At 41.9% G+C, this 23,234-nt stretch overlaps 1 protein-coding gene across 1 annotated transcript in view; it reads right to left on the bottom strand.

Annotated features, from left to right (window-relative positions):
* Positions 1-22,781, bottom strand: part of LOC115168727 (nociceptin receptor) — an 86,679-nt gene extending 63,898 nt beyond the window's left edge. The window contains exons 1-2 of the mRNA XM_029724247.1: positions 22,325-22,781; positions 21,429-21,672 (exon numbers count right to left, since the gene is read on the bottom strand). Of these exons, the coding sequence (XP_029580107.1) occupies positions 21,429-21,652 (224 nt within the window). The 5' untranslated portion in view covers positions 21,653-21,672; positions 22,325-22,781. The remainder of the gene's footprint in view (positions 1-21,428; positions 21,673-22,324) is intronic.
* Positions 22,782-23,234: the final 453 nt, after the last annotated feature.

Genomic DNA, 23,234 nt, shown 5'->3' with positions numbered 1-23,234 from the left:
AGGAAGATTGTTTACTTTTGACGTGACAAATTGGACGTCTATCGACGTCCTGAGGACATCGGGAAACGGATTCAAAGCTGGTCTCTTGGGGCAACAGTGAGCGCTATTGCCATCCAGTAAGGTTTTGCTAGGGTGTCGTGAACATGGCAGATGGATCAGTGTCATTGTTTTGTTTGAACTCTATCCAAAACCTTAACCAGTACCCTAACCATTCACTATGAGTGCCTAATCTTAACCCTTAACTTGGAAATGTGATGTTTAGAGTAATGGGACAACACAGAGCAGCAGGAGGCTTGTTAAAGCTCTTGCCATGCCAAGATAGTGTGTTCGATTCCCGGGACCATCCATATGTAAAACATGCAGGCATGACTATGTTTTTTGGGGGGGATAAAATTCTCTTCATATTTTATATTCTTCTCTCCACACTCACATTGTATGAATGAAGCAATTAAACGCAATTTACACGATAGTTGTGATACAACTATTTTGTCCACAACACTTCTGTCATTTACATTGTACTGCGACACTTTAAGTTGAGATGTATAGCTTGAGTGTGGACCCTCCTTCCCTCAAACTTCTTGGAGATTACCAAGTTTTTATTCTTTGATCAACTTCTGACTTAGTCGGAGTTGAAAATAAAATATATCGTTTTGACGTTGACATGAGGCCACAGAAGGACAAAAGCTTTTTGCCATAACTGAGAGATCAAACTACAAGACTAAAGGTACATAGGGAAATAACAATTTAAAAAAAAATCCCTGGTATAAAAAAAAAGGAAAAAAATAACATCAAGAGTCAAAACATTCAAGACCTAGAATGTCAGAAATCCACTTAGGATTCTACTTCCCCTTTCAGAAAACACATAATAGAAAGCAATCTCCTGTCTTCACTGCTTCTGGAATGAGCCAATGATATTTTACACAAAGGATGACATTCTCTCACAACAGATAAGCAAAAGGGTGTCATTACAGAGTGTATGTATGTGTGTGTGTGTGTGTGTGTGTGTGTGTGTGTGTGTGTGTGTGTGTGTGTGTGTGTGTGTGTGTGAGGAGGAGAACATTATAATACCATCCTTCAGTCTATTTCCTCATAAAAGGTTAACTAATAGCGAATAGAAAAACTGAACAGACTGAAAACAAAGTCATCCTAATGAGTCTAGCAGGATCACCAAGAACAACACTACTCAAGGATTGGCTACAATTAGGTACACAGACGTTCTGTCACACTCACACAGATGTTCTGTCACACACACATACATTCTGTCACACACACAGACGTTCTGTCACACTCACACAGATGTTCTGTCACACACACAGACATTCTGTCACACACACCTCCTCGGACTAGGGCTGTTGCGTTGACCATATTACCGCCATACCGGCGGTCACCAGTCATGAAGGCAGTCAAATTCCAGGTGACCGTTTTATCACGGTCATTAGGCTTCTCCAAGCTCTGATGCTGCTGATGGTCATTAGTAACCTACCAAACTAGCTAACTGACTGGTACTCAGCACTCTATTGTCCCTCTAATCACTCTGACATCAATGCAAATCTAATCAAAAATCTAATCAAACACTTCATGAGTGCCCATGAGCTCATGTTGCGCAACATTTCTATAGGCTATGCAATTGCGCAAGAAAACAGAGTGATGGCCTCTACTAAAAAGAAGACTTCTTAAAATTAACCACATGAATCCGGGTGTAGAGCCTAACTGGTGTACATATGCAGCACGTGAGTTTAAAGTTTGGGGAAGATCATTTTCACCATAAAATTGCACCTTTATACACTGCTCAAAAAAATAAAGGGAACACTTAAACAACACAATGTAACTCCAAGTCAATCACACTTCTGTGAAATCAAACTGTCCACTTAGGAAACAACACTGATTGACAATAAATTTCACATGCTGTTGTGCAAATGGAATAGACAACAGGTGGAAATTATAGGCAATTAGCAAGACACCCCCAATAAAGGAGTGGTTCTGCAGGTGGTGACCACAGACCACTTCTCAGTTCCTATCCTTCCTGGCTGATGTTTTGGTCACTTTTGAATGCTGGCGGTGCTTTCACTGTAGTGGTAGCATGAGACGGAGTCTACAACCCACACAAGTGGCTCAGGTAGTGCAGCTCATCCAGGATGGCACATCAATGCGAGCTGTGGCAAGAAGGTTTGCTGTGTCTGTCAGCGTAGTGTCCAGAACATGGAGGCGCTACCAGAAGACAGGCCAGTACATCAGGAGACGTGGAGGAGGCCGTAGGAGGGCAAGAACCCAGCAGCAGGACCGCTACCTCCGCCTTTGTGCAAGGAGGAGCAGGAGGAGCACTGCCAGAGCCCTGCAAAATGACCTCCAGCAGGCCACAAATGTGCATGTGTCTGCTCAAACGGTCAGAAACAGACTCCATGAGGGTGGTATGAGGGCCCGACGTCCACAGGTGGGGGTTGTGCTTACAGCCCAACACCGTGCAGGACGTTTGGCATTTGCCAGAGAACACCAAGATTGGCAAATTTGCCACTGGCGCCCTGTGCTCTTCACAGATGAAAGCAGGTTCACACTGAGCACATGTGACAGACGTGACAGAGTCTGGAGACGCCGTGGAGAACGTTCTGCTGCCTGCAACATCCTCCAGCATGACCGGTTTGGCGGTGGGTCAGTCATGGTGTGGGGTGGCATTTCTTTGGGGGGCCGCACAGCCCTCCATGTGCTCGCCAGAGGTAGCTTGACTGCCATTAGGTACCGAGATGAGATCATCTCCTCAGACCCCTTGTGAGACCATATGCTGATGCGGTTGGCTCTGGGTTCCTCCTAATGCAAGACAATGCTAGACCTCATGTGGCTGGAGTGTGTCAGCAGTTCCTGCAAGAGGAAGGCATTGATGCTATGGACTGGCCCGCCCGTTCCCCAGACCTGAATCCAATTTACCACATCTGGGACATCATGTCTCGCTCCATCCACCAACGTCACGTTGCACCACAGACTGTCCAGGAGTTGGCGGATGCTTTAGTCCAGGTCTGGGAGGAGATCCCTCAGGAGACCATCCGCCACCTCATCAGGAGCATGCCCAGGCGTTGTAGGGAGGTCATACAGGCACGTGGATGCCACACACACTACTGAGCCTCATTTTGACTTGTTTTAAGGACATTACATCAAAGTTGGATCAGCCTGTAGTGTGGTTTTCCAGTTTAATTTTGAGTGTGACTCCAAATCCAGACCTCCATGGGTTGATAAATTAGATTTCCATTGATTATTTTTGTGTGATTTTGTTGTCAGCACATTCAACTATGTAAAGAAAGAAGTATTTAATAAGATTATTTCATTCATTCAGATCTAGGATGTGTTATTTTAGTGTTCCCTTTATTTTTTTGAGCAGTGTATATATATATATATATATATATATATATATATTTTGTGCAAATTTATTAAAAAACAAACAAACCCTGAGATCACATTTACACAAGTTTTTGTATTTTTATTTTACCTTTAACTATGCAGGTCAGTTAAGAACAAATTCTTATTTTCAATGACGGCCTACCAGGGAACAGTGGGCAGAACGACAGATTTTGTACCTTGTCAGGTCGTCCCTTTATTTCTTTGAGCAGTGTAATAAAAGCATTACCTGCATAATCGCATTTGCGGTCACGTTTGATAATGGTGTTTTCCCGCTAATGGAACATCATGCTTATAGCCTACTGCCACCACGTGTGCATTATATAATGGGAAAGAAATAGCCTAATAGTTTATAAACATTTGAAGGTAAACGTTCTGATCTGTTGCGTTAGACACATTGTGTAAAAACGTTTTTTTGATGCTAGTGGTTGTATTAATTTGGGATCTATCACATCCCACAACTGTCCCAGACTATGTTTGGAATATTTATTTCTCGCACAGAATAGAATAGGTCGACCTTTGTACTATGGGGGATAGTAGATTGACATAGGCTAGTGCTTTTGCTGTTCGTTAGGCCTACTCATCTTGTCGGCTGACAGAAAATAAATGTGGACAGTTCTTCCAATATCTTCAATATGCACCTCGGAATTGGATAAGGACGCACGCAGTTGTGTCCCCGATGTGTCCGTCTTCACATGCAGCCTGTGAGAAAGACCCGATCACGCAGCATTCAGGTAGAAGGGCACACCGACCGCCGACCGCAAAATGCATGGACTTATTTAGGGTGCATTACGGCCACACAAAGGGGATGCCATCGTGAAATTCTAGCCATTATCAAGTGCTTGTCAAAATGTGAATGAGAGACTGATGAAGTGTGTACAGCCTGCACAAAAAAACAACAAAGCAGAGCTCATGCCTTTCAAGCAACCTTTTTCTAATCATCATTAGAGTCTCATGTATAAAACATTAAAACATATTGCCCTACATTTGTGGAACAACTAAAGTTACATTAATAACTCTAAATTAAGCAAATAGGAGTACCTATTTCTTTGTTAACCGCTCAATACAGAATAGCCAAATGTGGACACACCTCAAACCGTTTAGAGAAAATATCCAACCTATTTTATTCAGCTTTGTTCAATTGTATTCTTCATACTATGAAATAATAATAGTGAAGAATAACAGTGAAGACATCAAAACTATGAAAAAATACATATGGAATCATTTAGTAACCAAAAAAGTGCTAAACAAATCAAATATATTTTAGATTTTAGATTCCTCAAAGTAGCCACCCTTTTCCTTTATGACAGCTTTGCACACTCTTCGCATTCTCTCAACCAGCTTCACCTGGAATGCTGAGCACTTGTTGGCTGCTTTTCCTTCACTCTGTGATCCAACTCATTGGGTTGAGGTCAGGTGATTGTGGAGGCCAGGTCATCTGACGCAGCACTCCATCACTCTCCTTCTTGGTCAAATAGCCCTTACACAGCCCGGAGGTGTGTTTTGGGTCATTGTCCTGTTGAAAAACAAATGATAGTCCACTAAGCACAAACGAGAAGGGATGGCGTATCACTGCAGAATGCTGTGGTAGCCATGCTGGTTAAGCGTGCCTTGAATTCTAAATAAATCACAGACAATGTCACTAGCAAAGCACCTCCACACCATCACACCTCCTCCTCCATGCTTTACGGTGGGAACTACACATGCAGAGGTAATCCGTTCTCCTACTCTGCGTCTCACAAAGACACGGCTGTTGGAAACAAAAATCATACATTTTTGTTTTTAAGACCAAAGGACAGATTTCCCCCAGTCTAATGTCCATTGCTCATGTTTCTTGGCCCAAGCAAGTCTCTTCTTCTTATTGGTGTCATTCAGTAGTGGTTTTTAATAGGGCACACCTGTTAATTGAAATGCATTCCAGGTGACTACCTCATGAAGCTGGTTGAGAGAATGCAAAGAGTGTGATAAGCTTTCATCAAGGCAAAGGGTGGCTACTTGTTTATTTTTTTTACACTTTTTTGGTTACTACATGATTGTTATTTCATAGTTTTGATGTATTCACTATTAATCTACAAAGTAGAAAATAGTAAATATTAATAAAACCCTTGAATGAGTAGGTGTGTCCAAACTTTTGACTGGTACTGTATATGTTTATATAACCCAGATGAATTAAAAAATGTTATGCAGCACAACTAGAGAAAACCCACTAGAGTGGCTTCATTAAATAGTACCCGCAAAACACCAGTCTCAACGTCAACAGTGAAGAGGCGGCTCCGGGATACTGGCCTTCTAGGCAGAGTTGAAAAGAAAAAGCCATATCTCAGACTGGCCAATAAAAATAAAAGATTAAGATGGGCAAAACAACACAGACACTGGACAGAGGAACTCTGCCTAGAAGGCCATCATTCCGGAGTCGCCTCTTCACTGTTGACGTTAAGACTGGTGTTCTGCGGGTACTATTTAATGAAGCTGCCAGTTGAGGACTTGTGAGGCGTCTGTTTCTCAAACGAGACACTCTAATGTACTTGTCCTCTTGCTCAGTTGTGCACCGGGGCCTCCCACTCCTCTTTCTATTCTGGTTAGAGCCAGTTTGCGCTGTTCTGTGAAGGGAGTAGTACACAGCGTTGTCCGAGATCTTCATTTTCTTGGCCATTTCTCGCATGGAATAGCCTTCATTTCTCAGAATAAGAATAGACTGACGAGTTTCAGAAGAAAGTGCTTTGTTTCTGGCCATATTGAGCCTGTAATTGAACCCACAAATACTGATGCTCCAGATACTCAACTAGTCTAAAGAAGACTAGTTTTATTGCTTCTTTAATCAGAACAACAGTTTTCAGCAGTGCTAACATAATTGCAAAAGGGTTTTCTAATGATCAATTCGCCTTTTCAAATTCTAAACTTGGATTATCTAACACAACGTGCCGTTAGAACACAGGAGGGATGGTTGCTGATAATGGGCCTCTGTACGCCTTTGTAGATATTCCATAAAAAATCAGCCGTTTCCAGCTACATTAGTCATTTACTACATTAGTCATTTACAACATCATTTACAACATTTACAACATTACACTGTATTTCTGATCAATTTCATGTTATTTTAATGGACAAAAAAAACGTGCTTTTCTTTCAAAAACAAAGACATTTCTAAGTGACCCCAAACTTTTGAACGATAGTGTACATATTGTAAGTATATACACCCCTTTGCTGTGACACTCCAAATTGAGCTCAGGTTCATCCTGTTTCCATTGATCATCCTTGAGACATCACTGTAACTTCATTGGAGTCCACCTGTGGCCAATTCAATTGTTTGGACATGATTTAGAAAGAAACACTTCTCTGTTTATAGAGGGTCCCACAGTTGACAGCGCATGTCAGAGCAGAAACTATAACCGTAAGTCCAAGTCTGTTGATCTCCGAGATAAAATTGTGATGAGTCAAATCTGGGGAAGGCTATAGAACAATTTCTATAGTGTTAAAAGTTTCCAATAGCACAGTGGTCTCCATCATTGGGAAATATAACAAATATGGAACTTCCCAGCCTAGAGATGGCCGTCCGACCAAACTGAGCAACCGGACAAGAAGGACCTTGGTCAGGGACGTGGCCAAGAACCCAATGAACACTCTGAAAGAGCTACAGAGTTCCTTGGTTGAGATGGGAGAACCTGCCAGACAGAACTTCAACAATCTGAGCTTTATGGGCGTGTGGCCAGACGGAAGCCGCTCCTGAGAAAAAGGCAGAGGGCACACCTGGAGTTTGCAAAAATGCACCTGAAAGACTCCGAGAGCATAAGGCTAAACATTCAGACAAAAATGTAACTATTTGGCCTGAATGAAAAGAGCTTTATCTGGAGAAAACGAGGCACAGCTCATCACCCATCTAACACCATCCCTATCGTGAAGCATGGTTGAGGCAGCATCATGCTTTCCCGGGGACTGGGAAACTGGTAAGGAGGGGGGGGGGGCAAAGATTTACATTCCAACAGAACAATGACCCCAAGCATAAAGCCAAAGCAATGCTGGAATGGCTTCAGAACAAGAATGTGAAAGTCCTTGAGTTGCCCAGCAAAAGTCCAGACTTGAATCCCATTGAAAATCTGTGGAAAAACTTGAAGATTGCTGTTCACCGCTGCTCCCCATCTAACTTAACAGATCATTAGAAAATCTGCAAGGAAGAATGGGAGAAAATCCCCAAATGCAGATCTTCGAAGCTGATACAGACATACCCAAGACGACTCAAAGCTGTAATCACCAACAAAGGAGGCTTCTACAAAGTATTGACTCAGGAGTGTGAATACTTATGTCAATTAGATATTTCTGTATTTAATTTTCAATAAATTTGCAAACATTTCTTAAAACCATGTTTTCACTCTGTCATCATGTGGTACTGTGTGTAGATGGGGGAGATTTTTCTTAATCCATTTTGAATTCAAGCTGTAACACAACAACATTTTGTAATAAGTCAAGGGTTATGAATACTTTCTGAAGGCACTGTATGGGGCGGGAGCCGGGATCCAAAGTCGGCCCTGGGCATGTGAGAGGTTTCGAGTTCTAAGAATACAACTACAATCACATACCATGGGTGGTCAATTTCTCATTTGGGTCTTGAGCGGAATAAGTTTGAGAGCCTCAAACACAAGAGTACCTCAAGTCAACAAGCCATCTCAAGTCAATAACAAGCCAACGGAAATCCCCAAGGTGTTTTGAGAGATTTTTGTCTCTGCTCAAAATGTGCCAAATCCAGTTAGCATGCAGACTTATACAGAGTGACAGGTGAAGGTTAGAGAGAGAGAGAGAGTGAGAGGGAGGGAAAGAGACAGAGAGAAGGCGGGATCTCATATCTCTCCGTCCCTCCCTCTCTCATATGTCTCCCTCTCATATGTCTCTTTCTCTCATATGTCTTTCTCTCATATGTCTCTCTCTCTCATATATGTCGCTGTCTCTGTCTCTCTCTCTCTCTCTCATATGTCTCTCTCTCTCTCTCTCTCTCTCTCTCTCTCTCTCTCTCTCTCTCTCTACTGTTAACACCCCATGGATAAATTATGAAATGAAACATTTTTATGATTCAAAGAAATGATGCAAAAAAAGGTTACAAACATTTCAGGCTGCTCAGCTGACAGTAGCAGCAGTGTACATGTAGGTAGGGATAAAGTGACTATGTATAGATAATAAACAGACAGTAACAGCAGTGTACATGTAGGTAGGGATAAAGTGACTATGTATAGATAATAAACAGACAGTAACAGCAGTGTACATGTAGGTAGGGATAAAGTGACTATGCATAGATAATAAACAGACAGTAACAGCAGTGTACATGTAGGTAGGGGTAAAGTGACTGTGCATAGATAATAAACAGATAGTAACAGCAGTGTACATGTAGGTAGGGGTAAAGTGACTATGTATAGATAATAAACAGACAGTAACAGCAGTGTACATGTAGGTAGGGGTAAAGTGACTATGTATAGATAATAAACAGACAGTAACAGCAGTGTACATGTAGGTAGGGGTAAAGTGACTATGCATAGATAATAAACAGACAGTAGCAGCAGTGTACATGTAGGTAGGGGTAAAGTGACTATGTATAGATAATAAACAGACAGTAACAGCAGTGTACATGTAGGTAGGGGTAAAGTGACTATACATAGATAATAAACAGCGAGTAGCAGCAGTGTACAAAACAAAGGGAGGTGTCAATGTAGATAGTCATGGTGGCCATTTTAATACTTACATAAATACTTATGTAAATGTGATATATATTTTTTTTATAACAAATCCGCAAACATTTCTAAAAACCTGTTTTTGTGTCAACATTATGGGGGTTTTGTGTGTAGATTAATGAGGGGAAAAAGCAATTTCATCCATTTTAGAATAAGGCTGTAACGTAACAAAATGTGGAAAAAGTCAAGTGGTCTGAATACTTTCTGAATGCACTGTTTAAAGGGCCCTCAACTTGTACTGCACTGACTTAGATGACTGATGATTGGCTACATAATGGATAATAAGATAATAGTTGGAGCTGTTTTGTCAGATTTCAGTGCAGCCTTTGATGTTACTGAACATAAATTGTTATTGAAGAAACTCACTTTTTATGGCTTTATATCACCTGCCATCACAGTGTTCTTCAATGGAAGCTTCTCTCTAAACATCAGATATGTACAGCGAGCTGTCCCTCAGGGCATCTTCAATGGAAGCTTCTCTCTAAACATCAGATATGTACAGTGCGGTATCCCTCAGGGCAGTCCAGAGACTGTTCTTTAATGGAAGCTTCTCTAACATCAGATATGTACAGTGCGGTATCCCTCAGGGCAGTCCAGAGACTGTTCTTCAATGGAAGCTTCTCTCTAAACATCAGATATGTACAGCGAGCTGTCCCTCAGGGCATCTTCAATGGAAGCTTCTCTAAACATCAGATATGTACAGCGAGCTGTCCCTCAGGGCATCTTCAATGGAAGCTTCTCTCTAAACATCAGATATGTACAGTGCGGTATTCCTCAGGGCAGTTGCCTTGGGCCGTTACTCTTCTCTATTTTTTCAAATGATTTGCAACTTGATTTACAAAAAGCTAAAATAATTATATATATGCTAATTATTGCACACTGTACACATCAGCACCTATAGCCAGTGAGCTCACTGAGTCTCAGAGCAAGGAGTTACAGCGAGCGGCAGAATGGGTAATTTACAATAAACTGGTCCTAAATGTAAAACCAAAAGGATTGTATTTGGTTCAAAATATTATCTTAGAACTAACAGTCAACTGGAGTCGTGAATATAAGGTTTGACCATTGAACAATTGAAGAAGCTGAACTCCTAGGAGTAACACTGGATGGCCAGTTATCATGGTCAAGTCGTATTGACAAAGTTGATGTGAAGATAGGAGAGGAATGTCTGGCCCCCAGTTGTGCTCTGGACACCATATGTGAATTGATCGCCCCCCATCTATCTTCAGAGTTCGTTCTGTTAGGTGACCTAAATTGGGACATGCTTATTAACACTCCGGCCGTCCTACAATCTAAGCTAGATGCCCTCAATCTCACACAAATCATCAAGGAAGCTACCAGGTACAACCCTAAATCTGTAACCATGGGCACCCTCTTAGATATCATCCTGACCAACCTGCCCTCTAAATACACCTCTGCTGTCTTGAACCAGGATCTCAGTGATCACTGCCTCATTGCCTGCATCCGCTATGGGTCTGCTGTCAAACGACCACCACTCATCACTGTCAAACGCTCCCTAAAACACTTCAGTGAGCAGGCCTTTCTAATCGACCTGGCCCGGGTATCCTTGAAGGATATTGACCTCATCCCGACAGTGGAGGATGCCTGGTTGCTCTTCAAAAGTGAATTCCTCTCCATCTTATATAAGCATGCCCCATTCAAAAAATGTACAACAAAGAAACCATATCATAACCGCCATTGATAAGATACATTACTGTGCAGTCGTATTCATCGACCTGGCTAAGGGTTTCGACTCTGTCAATCACAACATTCTTATTGGCAGACACAACAGCCTTGGTTTCTCTAACGATTGCCTCGCTTGGTTCACCAACTACTTCTACAATAGAGTTCAGTATGTCAAATCAGAGGGCCTGTTGTCCGGACCTCTGGCAGTCTCTATGGGGGTGCCACAGGGTTCAATTCTTGGGCCAACTCTCTTCTCTGTATACATCAATGATGTCGCTCTTGCTGCTGGTGATTCTTTGATCCACCTCTACGCAGACAACACCATTCTGTATACCTCTGGCCCTTCGTTGGACACTGTTAACTAACCTCCAGATGAGCTTCAATGCCATACAACACTCCTTCCGTGGCCTCCAAATGCTCTAAAATGCAAGTAAAAATGCATGCTCGCGCCTGCACCTGCCTGCCCGACTAGCATCACTACTCTGGACGGTTCTGACTTAGAATATGTGGACAACTACAAATACCTAGGTGTCTGGTTAGACTGTAAACTCTCCTTCCAGACTCACATTAAACATCTCCAATCCAAAATGAAATCCAGAATCGGCTTCGTATTTCGCAACAAAGCATCTTTCACTCATGCTGCCAAACATACCCTCGTAAAACTGACCATCCTACCGATCCTCAACTTCGGCGATGTCATTTACAAAATAGCCTCCAACACTCTACTCAACAAATTGGATGCAGTCTATCACAGTGCCATCCGTTTTGTCACCAAAGCCCCATATACTACCCACCACTGTGACCTGTATGCTCTCGTTGGCTGGCCCTCGCTTCATACTCGTCGCCAAACCCACTGGCTCCAGGTCATCTACAAGTCTCTGCTAGGTGAAGCCCCGCCTTATCTCAGTTCACTGGTCACCATAGCAACACCCACCCGTAGCGTGCGCTCCAGCAGATATATCTCACTGGTCATCCCCAAAGCCAATTCTTCCTTTGGCCGCCTCTCCTTCCAGTTCTCTGCTGCCAATGACTGGAACAAACTGCAAAAATCTCTGAAGCTGGAGACTCTTACCTCCCTAGCTTTAAGCACCAGCTGTCAGAGCAGCTCACAGATCACTGCACCTGTACATAGCTCATCTGTAAATAGCCCATCCAATCTACCTCATCCCCATACTGTATTTATTTATTTATCTTGCTCCTTTGCACCCCAGTATCTCAACTTGCACATTCATCCTCTACACATCCTACCATTCCAGTGTTTATTTGCTATATTGTAATTACTTTGCCACCATGGCCTATTTATTGCCTTACCTCTCTTATCCTACCTCATTTGCACATGCTGTATATAGATTTTCCTCCTGTATTATTGATTGTATGTTTGTTTATTCCATGTGTAACTCTGTGTTGTTGTATGTGTCGAACTGCTTTGCTTTATCTTGGCCAGGTCACAGTTGCAAATGAGAACTTGTTCTCAACTAGCCTACCTGGTTAAATAAATGTGAAATAAATAAAATAAAATAAATAAAACACGGAAAACTAAAGGCAACCATAAATGCCTTGTGAAAGGAAATACATTTACTTCCATTACAGAGTTGAAAAGTAATTTTGAACTGACCAATGTACATAGTTTCACATTCATGCAACCTTAAAGTTACATATCACGACATTTCTATTTCAAATCTTTTGGACTTTGAGGGAATCTTACTTGAGTCAGAAAATGATGTTCATATGATAGGGAAGATATACAGTGGGGCAAAAAAGTATTTAGTCAGCCACCAATTGTGCAAGTTCTCCCACTTAAAAAGATGAGAGAGGCCTATAATTTTCATCATAGGTACACGTCAACTATGACAGACAAAACGAGAAAAAAAATCCAGAATATCACATTGTAGGATTTTTTATGAATTTATTTGCAAATTATGGTGGAAAATAAAATTAAAATAACATTTGCAGAGACCATATAAGACAGGTAAGCTACCAATCCTGATGCTAGGGTTTGAAAATGGAAGAGCGCCGTCTCTTTAACAGCTCAAAATTGCAAACCAGCATGTGTTTTGACGAGTGTGCTGGTTTATCAATGCCAGCTACAAACAGAGCCCATTGTGCCTATCAGCAGAAATCAATAACGTTTTCCAAGGACTTCCTCCATTGACTTCCCTCCCTACCCCTCTTGCCCCCCCCCCCCCCCCCCCTCCTCGCCCTGACCACCCTACCAACATCCCATCCCTCGTGAACCATTCATCCACAGCAGAGCTCTCAGAATCTTGGTTAATTGGCACCATCCCCCCTCCCCCCCTCCTCCCTCCCCCCTTCCCTCCTCCCTCCCTCCCTCCTCGCCGCCCTGACCTCCCTACCAACACCTCGGCCCCTTCCTGAATGATTCTTTGACAGCAGAGCTCTCAGAATCTTGGTTAATTGGGTCCATCCCCCCTCCCTCTCCCCTCCTCCCTCCCTCCCCCTCCCCCCTTCCCCCCTCCCCCTCCCTCCCCCCTTCCACCCCCCTCCCTCCCCCCTCCCCTCCCCCTTTCCCTCCCCCCTTCCTCCCCCCCCCCCCCCCCCCCCCTTCCCTCCTCCCCCCTCCCCCCTTCCCTCCCCCTTCCCTCCCTTCCCACAAACACGACTACACTATGCACACCATAGTACACACGACTACACTATGCACACCATAGTACACACTACTACACTATACACACCACTACACTATACACACCACGTAAACAATACTACACTATACACACCATAGTACACACTACTACACTATGCACACCATAGTACACACTATTACACTATACACACCACCAGGGTTGCAAAGGGTTGGAAACTTTCCGGACATTTTCAATGGGAAGTTAAGCCCTGGAATTTGGGGAATTTTGCTTAAATTAATCAAAAACAGTTAGCTTATAACAGTGAACCTTTTTTGTGGGATATGCATAAGGCTATTCTAGGTCTTGTGGCATATTTTGGTTAAACTATCCCCAATTCACTGGAATTACAACCCTCTCCATGTGCAGTGCATTTTTCCAGCCAGCAGCATACCACCCTTTATCCCACTACTGTTGCTTCTGAAGCTAAGCAGGGTTGGTCCTGGTCAGTCCCTGGATGGGAGACCAGATGCTGCTGGAAGTGGTGTTGGAGGGCAAGTAGGAGGCACTCTTTCCTCTGGTCTAAAATAAAATATCCCAGGGCAGTGATTGGGGACATTGCCCTGTGTAGGGTGCCGTCTTTCGGATGGGATGTTAAACAGATGTCTTGACTCTCTGAGGTCATTAAAGATCCCATGGTACTTATCGTAAGAGTAGGGGTGTTAACCCCGGTGTCCTGGCTAAATTCCCAATCTGGCACTCATACCATCACGGTCACCTAATCATCCCCAGCTTACAATTGGCTCATTCATCCCTCTCCCCTGTAACTATTCTCCAGGTTGTTGCTGTAAATGAGAATGTGTTCTCAGTCAACTAACCTGGAAAATAACAGATAACAAAAAAACATGTACAGCTGATTCTCAGGTTCTTGCACACTAATGAGATGCTATTGAGCCCACACTACTACACTGTCTGAGCCCAGGACTACATGCTTTCTGCTCAGTTTGGATTACGCTACTGGGTGTGGTGAATATATTTTATATGACATACATTTTTTTTTTGTTAACTAGTAAATAGTAGCTTTCAGCAAAGTCTGTTTAAATCATTTCTAACTCGTTAACAATTTCTGCTAGTTAGTATTTGCTACGATGTGGGTTTTAGCTTGATTGAGCCTGCTAACTGAGGAGTGTTAATTCACCTGTTTCCATACATGTTTAATTTTAAAACGTTTATCTTACAAAGGAGTTGTTTAAACGTACTTCTTAACTATTTATCTGTACATGGAATTGTATTGTTTTTTTAAAACTCATTTTATTCTAATCTACACAGTATGTCTCAGCTCACCTCTCATTACTTCTGACACATACTAGATGTTATTGTTCACAAATACTTACACATCACACAAATACTACTACATACCACACAAATACTACGACACACCACACAAACACTGCAACAGTATACACACCACACAAACACTACTACACGCCACACAAATACTACTACACACCACACAAACACTGCAACAGTATACACGCCACACAAATACTACTACATACCACACAAATACTACGACACACCACACAAACACTGCAACAGTATACACACCACACAAACACTACTACACGCCACACAAACACTACTACACGCCACACAAACACTACTACACACCACACAAACACTACTACACGCCACACAAACACTACTACACACCACACAAACACTACTACACACCAAACAAACACTACAACAGTATACACACCACACAAACACTACTACACTATGATGCCAGAGCACACAAAAACAATATAACTACACACTAAGCACACACAAACACAGCTACACACCACAGTACACACAAACACAGCTACACCATAGTACACACACACACAGCTGCACACCATAGTACACACAAACACAGCTACACACCATAGTACACACACACACACACAGCTGCACACCATAATACACACACACACAGCTGCACACCATAGTACACACAAACACAGCTACACCATAGTACACACAAACACAGCTACACACCATAGTACACACAAACACAGCTACACCATAGTACACACAAACACAGCTACACACCATAGTACACACAAACACAGCTACACCATTGTACACACAAACACAGCTACACCATTGTACACACAAACACAGCTACACACCATAGTACACCATGTCTCCTGACTAACATTTTTCCCTGGTGCCACTACATTTCTCATTTGGTGACACCAGCCGATTGTGCAGATTCTGTTATCCTAAGCTACAGTACAGTCACTGTATACATAAACAAAAATAAAATAAGAGCTTATGGCAGTAAGACAGGTTTACAGTAATGAAAATAGTTTACTCTTGAGTCTGCAGTAAGACAGGTTTACAGTAATGAAAATAGTTTACTCTGAGTCTACAGTAAGACAGGTTTACAGTAATGAAAATAGTTTACTCTGAGTCTGCAGTAAGACAGGTTTACAGTATGGAAAATAGTTTACTCTGAGTCTACAGTAAGACAGGTTTACAGTAATGAAAATAGTTTACTCTGAGTCTGCAGTAAGACAGGTTTACAGTATGGAAAATAGTTTACTCTGAGTCTGCAAGTAAGACAGGTTTACAGTAATGAAAATAGTTTACTCTGAGTCTACAGTAAGACAGGTTTACAGTAATGAAAATAGTTTACTCTGAGTCTGCAGTAAGACAGGTTTACAGTATGGAAAATAGTTTACTCTGAGTCTACAGTAAGACAGGTTTACAGTAATGAAAATAGTTTACTCTGAGTCTACAGTAAGACAGGTTTACAGTAATGAAAATAGTTTACTCTGAGTCTACAGTAAGACAGGTTTACAGTATGGAAAATAGTTTACTCTGAGTCTACAGTAAGACAGGTTTACAGTAATGAAAATAGTTTACTCTGAGTCTACAGTAAGACAGGTTTACAGTATGGAAAATAGTTTACTTCTGATTCTGCAGTAAGACGGTTTTACAGTAAAAAAAAAGGGTTATAAATGGTTCCTTCTCCGCTCTCGGAGAACTCCTGTTTAAAAAAATAAACTTTGAGTTAAGTGTGGTGTTCTTGGCGTGGCATCTATGCTTCTTCAGAATTCTAAAAGGTTCTTGAAATGTATGGAAGCCTGAAGATGTGTCCCTTTCATAGCACACAGCACATTGGCCAGTGTTAAAACGGGTGTTGATTTTTTTTCAGTGCAAACATTTCCTCACATTGATTCAAGAGTTAAGCTTTCTGCCACTATCAGATATGTCCTGGGAAATGTTCTTTCTTGTTACTTACAACCTCATGCTAATCACATTAGCCTATGTTAGCTTAACTGTCCCGTGGAAGGGACACCAATCCCGAATAAGTTTTTAAATGAACACACAGGGCTCTGATTTAACAAAGTTAACGTAATGCTAAATCTAAGCACTGAACATTAATTGCATGGCTTTAATATGGAAATATATTGTTAACATAGCATTCACACTGATATACAGTGCCTTTGAAAAGTATTCAGACCCCTTGACTTTTTCAACTATTTGTTACGTTACAGCTTTACTCTAAAATGGATTAAACAAAAGAAATCTCAGCAATCTACACACAATAACCTACATTGACAAAACTAAAACAGGTTTTTAGAAAAGCATGCAAATTTCCCAAAAAATTCAAAAAATTCAAAACAGAAATACCTTATTTACATAAGTATTCAGACCCTTTGCTATGACACACGAAATTGAGCTCAGGTGCATCCTGTTTCCATTGATCATCCTTGAGATGTTTCTACAACTTGATTGGAGTCCACCTGTGGTAAATTCAATTGATTGGACATGATTTGGAAAGACACACACCCGTCTATATAAGGTCCCACATTTGACAGTGCATGTCAAAACAAAAACTAAGCCATGAGGTCGAAGAAATATTCCATTGAGCTCCGAGACAGGATTGTGTCGAGGCACATATCTGGACAAGGGTACCAAAAAAAATTCTGCAGCAGTGAAGGTCTCCAAGAACACAGTGGCCTCCATCATTCTTAAATGGAAGAAGACTCTTCCTAGAGCTGGCCGCCCGGCCAAACTGAGCAATCGGGGGAGAATGGCCTTAGTCAAAGAGGTGACCAAGAACCCGATGGTCACTCTGACAGAGCTCTAGAGTTCCTCTATGGAGAAGGGAGAACCTTCCAGAAGGACAACCATCTCTGCAGCACTCCACCAATCAGATCTTAATGGTAGAGTGGCCAGACGGAAGACACTCCTCAGTAAAAGGCACATGACGGCCCGCTTGAAGTTTGCCAAAATACTCTCAGACCATGAAAACACAAGATTCTCTGGTCTGATGAAACCAATATTGAACTATTTAGTCTGAATGCCAAGCGTCACGTCTGAGGAAATCTGGCAGCATCCCTACGGTGAAGCACGGTGGTGGCACCATCATGAGGATGTTTTTCAGCAGCAGGGACTGGGAGACTAGTCCGGATCGAGGGAAAGATGAATGGAGCAAAGTACAGAGAGATCATTCATGAAAACCTGCTCCAGAGGGCTCAGGACTTCAGACTGGGGCGAAGGTTCACCTTCCAAAAGGACATCGACCATAAGCACACAGCCAAGACAACGCAGCAGTGGCTTCCCATACTTTCCATAACAAAGCCATCACCTACAGAGAGACTAACCTGAAGCAGAGTACCCTAAGCAAGCTGGTCGTGGGGCTCTGTTCACAAACAGAATCTACAGAGCCACAGGACAGCAAAACAATTAGACCCAACCAAATCATGAGAAAACGAAAAGAAAATTACTTGACACATTGGAAAGACTTAACAAAAAAAGTGAGCAATTTGGCCCTAAACTGAGAGTACACCATGGCAGAATAACTGACCAATGTGACTGACCCAAAATTAAGGAAAGCTATGACTATGTACAGACTCAGTGAGCACAGCCTTGCTATTGAGAAAAGTTGCCTTAGGCAAGGATATGCATATTCTTGATACCATTTGAAAGGAAACATTTTCAAGTTTGTGGAAATGTGAAATTAATGTAGGAGAATATAACAAATTTGATCTGGTAAAAGATAATACAAAGATAAAACCAACCGTTCTTTTGTATTTTTTATGTACCATCATCTTTGAAATGCAAGAGAAAGGCTATAATGTATTATTCCAGCCCTGGCACAATTTAGATTTTCGCCACGAGATGGCAGCAGTGTGTGTGCAATGTGTTATACTTTTATTTTTATTTCACCTTTTATTTAACCAGGTAGGCCAGTTGAGAACAAGTTCTCATTTACAACTGCTACCTGGCCAAGATAAAGCAAAGCAGTGCAACAAAAACAAAAACACAGAGTTACACATGGGATAAACAAACGTACAGTCAATAACAATAGAAAATCTGTATACAGTGTGTGTAAATGAAGTAAGGAGGTAAGGCAATATATATGCCATAATGGTGAAGTAATTACAATTTAGCAATTAACACTGGAGTGATAGATGTGCAGATGATGATGTGCAAGTATAAATACTGATATAAATACTGGTGTGCAAAAGAGCAGAAAAAAACTAAAAACAAATATGGGGATGAGGTTGGTTGGATGGGCTATTTACAGATGGGCTGTGTACAGCTGCAGCGATTGGTAAGCTGCTCTGACAGCCAATGCTTGAAGTTAGTGAAGGAGATGTAAGTCTCCAACTTCAGTGAATTTTGTATTTTTTTTTTTACTGCTCCAATGAACCATTGCATTTCTGTTCAAAATGTATCATCAAGACTGCCCAAATGTGCATAACTGTTCAAGTTCATAACAGTGCACTCTCCTCAAACAACAGCATAGTATTATTTCAATTTAATAACTGTAAATTGGACATTGCAGTTAGTTTATCCTCTTAATGTCATATGTTAAACAATGTTGAGCATCATTGTAATTTCTGTCTATAATGTTGTACTGTTACAGACCACTGAGTTCCTCCAAGCTTTCAATTCAATTCATGTCAATTCAATGGGTTTATTGGTATGGGAAAAATATGTTTACATTCCCAAAGCAAGTGAAATAAATAATAAACAAAAATGAAATAAGCAATAAAAAATTAACAAGTGAACATTACACAAAGGAATAGAGACATTTCAAATGTCATATTATGGCTATGTACTGGGTTGTAACAAAATGCAAATAGTTGAGGTACAAAAGGGAAAATAAACATAAATATGGGTTGTATTTACAATGGTGTTTGTTCTTCACTGGTTGCCCTTTTCTTGTGGCAACAGGTCACAAATCTTGCTGCTGTGATGACACGCTGTGGTATTTCACCCAATAGATATTGGAGTTTATAAAAATTGGATTTGTTTTAGAAGTCTTTGTGGGTCTGTGTAATGTGAGGTTAATATGTGTCCTAAACATGGCCCATACATTTGGCAGGAGGTTATGAAGTGCCGTTCAGTTTCCACCTCATTTCGTGGCCAGTGTACATATAGCCAGTCTTCTATTAACAAAACGACACCGTGTCACATATGTAACTACAGAGTGTCATACAGACATATATTCCCTAAATAGTAAACTACTTTGACCAGAGCCCTACTGACTTACATAAGGAATAGGGTGACATTTAGGAGGCACACAATGAATCTGATTGAGTTGTGTAATACTGCGGAGAAAGAAGGCCAGGTCCTCTGGGCTCAGCTGGTTCTTTCTGTAGATATTGGATGTATAGATCTGCAGCATATATTCAATATTAAAGGCCAGGTCCTCTGGGCTCAGCTGGTTCTTTCTGTAGATATTGGATGTATAGATCTGCAGCATATATTCAATATTAAAGGCCAGGTCCTCTGGGCTCAGCTGGTTCTTTCTGTAGATATTGGATATATAGATCTGCAACACATATTCAATATTAAAGGCCAGGTCCTCTGGGCTCAGCTCGTTCTTTCTGTAGATATTGGATATATAGATCTGCAACACATATTCAATATTAAAGGCCAGGTCCTCTGGGCTCAGCTCGTTCTTTCTGTAGATATTGGATATATAGATCTGCAACACAATCTTTTGCTCTTGTCTTCTTGCCTCTTTTCATCTATGTTGTTCAATTTTCTACTGGCAATATCAACCATTGTGACGAGTGGATGACAAGGTTTAGCTGGTTGGTTGTTTGGTGAAAATATATTGCTCTGTCTGAAATTGGAGCCTTACTCCAGCCTACAGAAGACATTAATAACAATGTGCTTTTGTGGAACATAAGGTTTTAAAACTTGTAAAGGTGAAGCAACAGGTAACCACAGCTGCAAAAGGATTCAAGGAACTTTTAAATAATAGCAACAGGTATTAAATGTATTTTGTTTTTCATATAAGAAAAGATTAAACTAAAGTGTATTGTCTTGGCCACACACACACACACACACACACACACACACACACACACAGTGAGCTTCTAGCTTACAGCCCGACAGCAAGCAAGTAGCATTGCATTTTACCGTTTTTTTTCTTTTTATTTCATTATTTGGTCTGTCTGAGTGAGACCCAACTGTTATTCTAACAATAGAAGTTGAGTGAAGGTGATTGGCTGGATGGAGGCAACAGCTTGCGTTGGTTTGAAAGCCAACACCACAGAGCAGTCACTCTGAAGCAGTAACAGCAAAGACAACCATTATACACAACTCAATGCAGACAGGAAGACAGACACACACACACACACACACACACACACACGCCCTCATTTTGTCAATATTGACATTCTGTTGCATTATTGGTGTCACCAATCAACACAGGTGAGGTATCCAATCAAATTCAAAATCAATTGTAGTTGTCACATAACCAGTTTACAGCAGGTATACAAGGTGCAGTGAAATGCTGAGGTAGTTATTAGTTATTTATTTATATAACTATGTTTATATAACTATATAACTATGTTTTTAGTCGCTCTCAATAAGAGTGTCTGCCTAATGATTCAATGTAAAAAAAATGGGGTAATCAGTGCAAATCATTTCTAAGGTGCGTATATAGTCTCTCTGGTGAAATAGTCTCTAAACTACAGGTTTGTTCAATCCGACCAGGTAGAGAGAGAGAGAGAGAGAGGAGGTCGCCACGAGCCCTTACCTGATGATGACGTACATGACCAGACAGTTACCCACAAGCCCCACCACGCAGACCATCATGTAGACTACAACGATGGTGATCTTGATGCCAGTGGGGAGGAAGGCGTAGGTCTCGTTGTAGCCAACACTGAAGTTGTTCTGGAAAAGCAGAGAGTCGTTGTAGAAGTGGAAGGCTCTCAGGTCCAGGTCTGATCCGCCGACCAATGAGTCGTTTAGGAACTCCATGACAAATGTCCTTCCTGTGCCTGATGATAGAGAGAGAGAGAGAGAGAGAGAGAGAGAGAGAGAGAGAGAGAGAGAGAGAGAGAGAGAGAGAGAGAGAGAGAGAGAGCATAATAACAGACAGACATGAGATGAGGAAAAGACTGGTGTGTGACGCGTCAAATGATGGAGAGGCCTGCACGGGAATCTTGCTGCTCCTCAGTGCTATTTCCCTGTACCCAAATCAACAACGTTTCGACTTTACCGAAGTCTTCATCAGGTGGGGAGACATCACAGACAGAAGTGTGCGTTGTATTTATTGTATTCAGTACAAGACAGGACTGGTCTGTATGTCTGTAACACACAGACAGGCCAGGAGACCTCAGACCGCGGTTTGCAAGCCAACACTCCTACTAAATATGTGTGGCGTCATATGGAGGCGCTGCGCAAACGTGGGCAAACGTGGGCTGCCTAGTTCCTATAATAAATCAATGATGTTTGCCCGCAACAGTTCCAATATCCAATGTATGCACATGTGTGCTCATAGGAGAAGATACATACAGCTACTTTAACATCAACATACATGTTCACACCGGCCGAACTGGACAATGTAAGGTGCCCAAATATAGGCTACATTTCTATGCAGAAAGCAGCATTCTCACACACGGACAGTATCAAACAGCGCCAGCACAATACCGTTATTCGCGATGCAATTCCAACGATATGTTATGAGTCCTTCCTGCGCTGGCCTCCGGTGCCTTCACAGAAGTAGCTTATTTTTGGTTTTAGGTAGTTGGCTGCTTTCCTATGTTGTATGTTGTTTATCTCAGTCTCTTGCTCGTTGTTCTGTTTTCTACAGTTGCCAGCGCAGCGATACAGATTTCCGTTGGTGTAGCTCTAGGATAGGATCATTATTTATTTTACCCCCCCCTCTCTCTCTCTCTCTCTCTCTCTCTCTCTCTCTCAACAACATACGAACTGTAGAGTGACGAGTGGTCTAAATCTAGCCGGTTCCTTACATACTTTCGAATAGGTTCGTTCATCAGACAAGGAGAAAGATCTCGGTGTCCTCGCCCTCTCCTCTCCTTCTTCCCTCGATCCCTCTACGCGCGTCCTCTCTCTATCAGATCACGCACGGTACGCGAAACCTGCGTGTCTGGAGATATGCGGCTTGTTTGTGTTGCTGTAGCGAAATGATGCGTCTACTATGTCTCTTACGGGACACTTGTAAATGTATCCATTAGCAAGCCTACAAAAGTGATTGATATATATATTCGTAGTCTACTACTACTGCTTGTGTAGTCTCCACTAAATACATTGCGCTTACTAATAGGTGTGAGGTATTCTTGGAGTTGATTCTAGGTATATGAAGTCAGGCACCCTTATCTCAAAGTCTAGGATAGTGTGCGTCGGTGAGTGCCGTGCACGTTCACAACAATCCTCCGCTGACATTCCCACTAGATTGATACAGAAGATAGGCAGGCTGTCTGTCTGTCCTGTGTGTCTTACTCTGAGACGCTATAGGCTGCATCACTGACAGCCTGTCCTATCTGTCCTGTGTGTCTTACTCTTAGGAGCTATAGGCTGCAGCACGGACAGCCTGTCC

The sequence above is a fragment of the Salmo trutta genome, chromosome 30 (assembly GCF_901001165.1).
Source record: "Salmo trutta chromosome 30, fSalTru1.1, whole genome shotgun sequence".
NCBI classification, from domain to species: domain Eukaryota; kingdom Metazoa; phylum Chordata; class Actinopteri; order Salmoniformes; family Salmonidae; genus Salmo; species Salmo trutta.
This window is presented reverse-complemented; position numbering and strand designations above follow the sequence as displayed.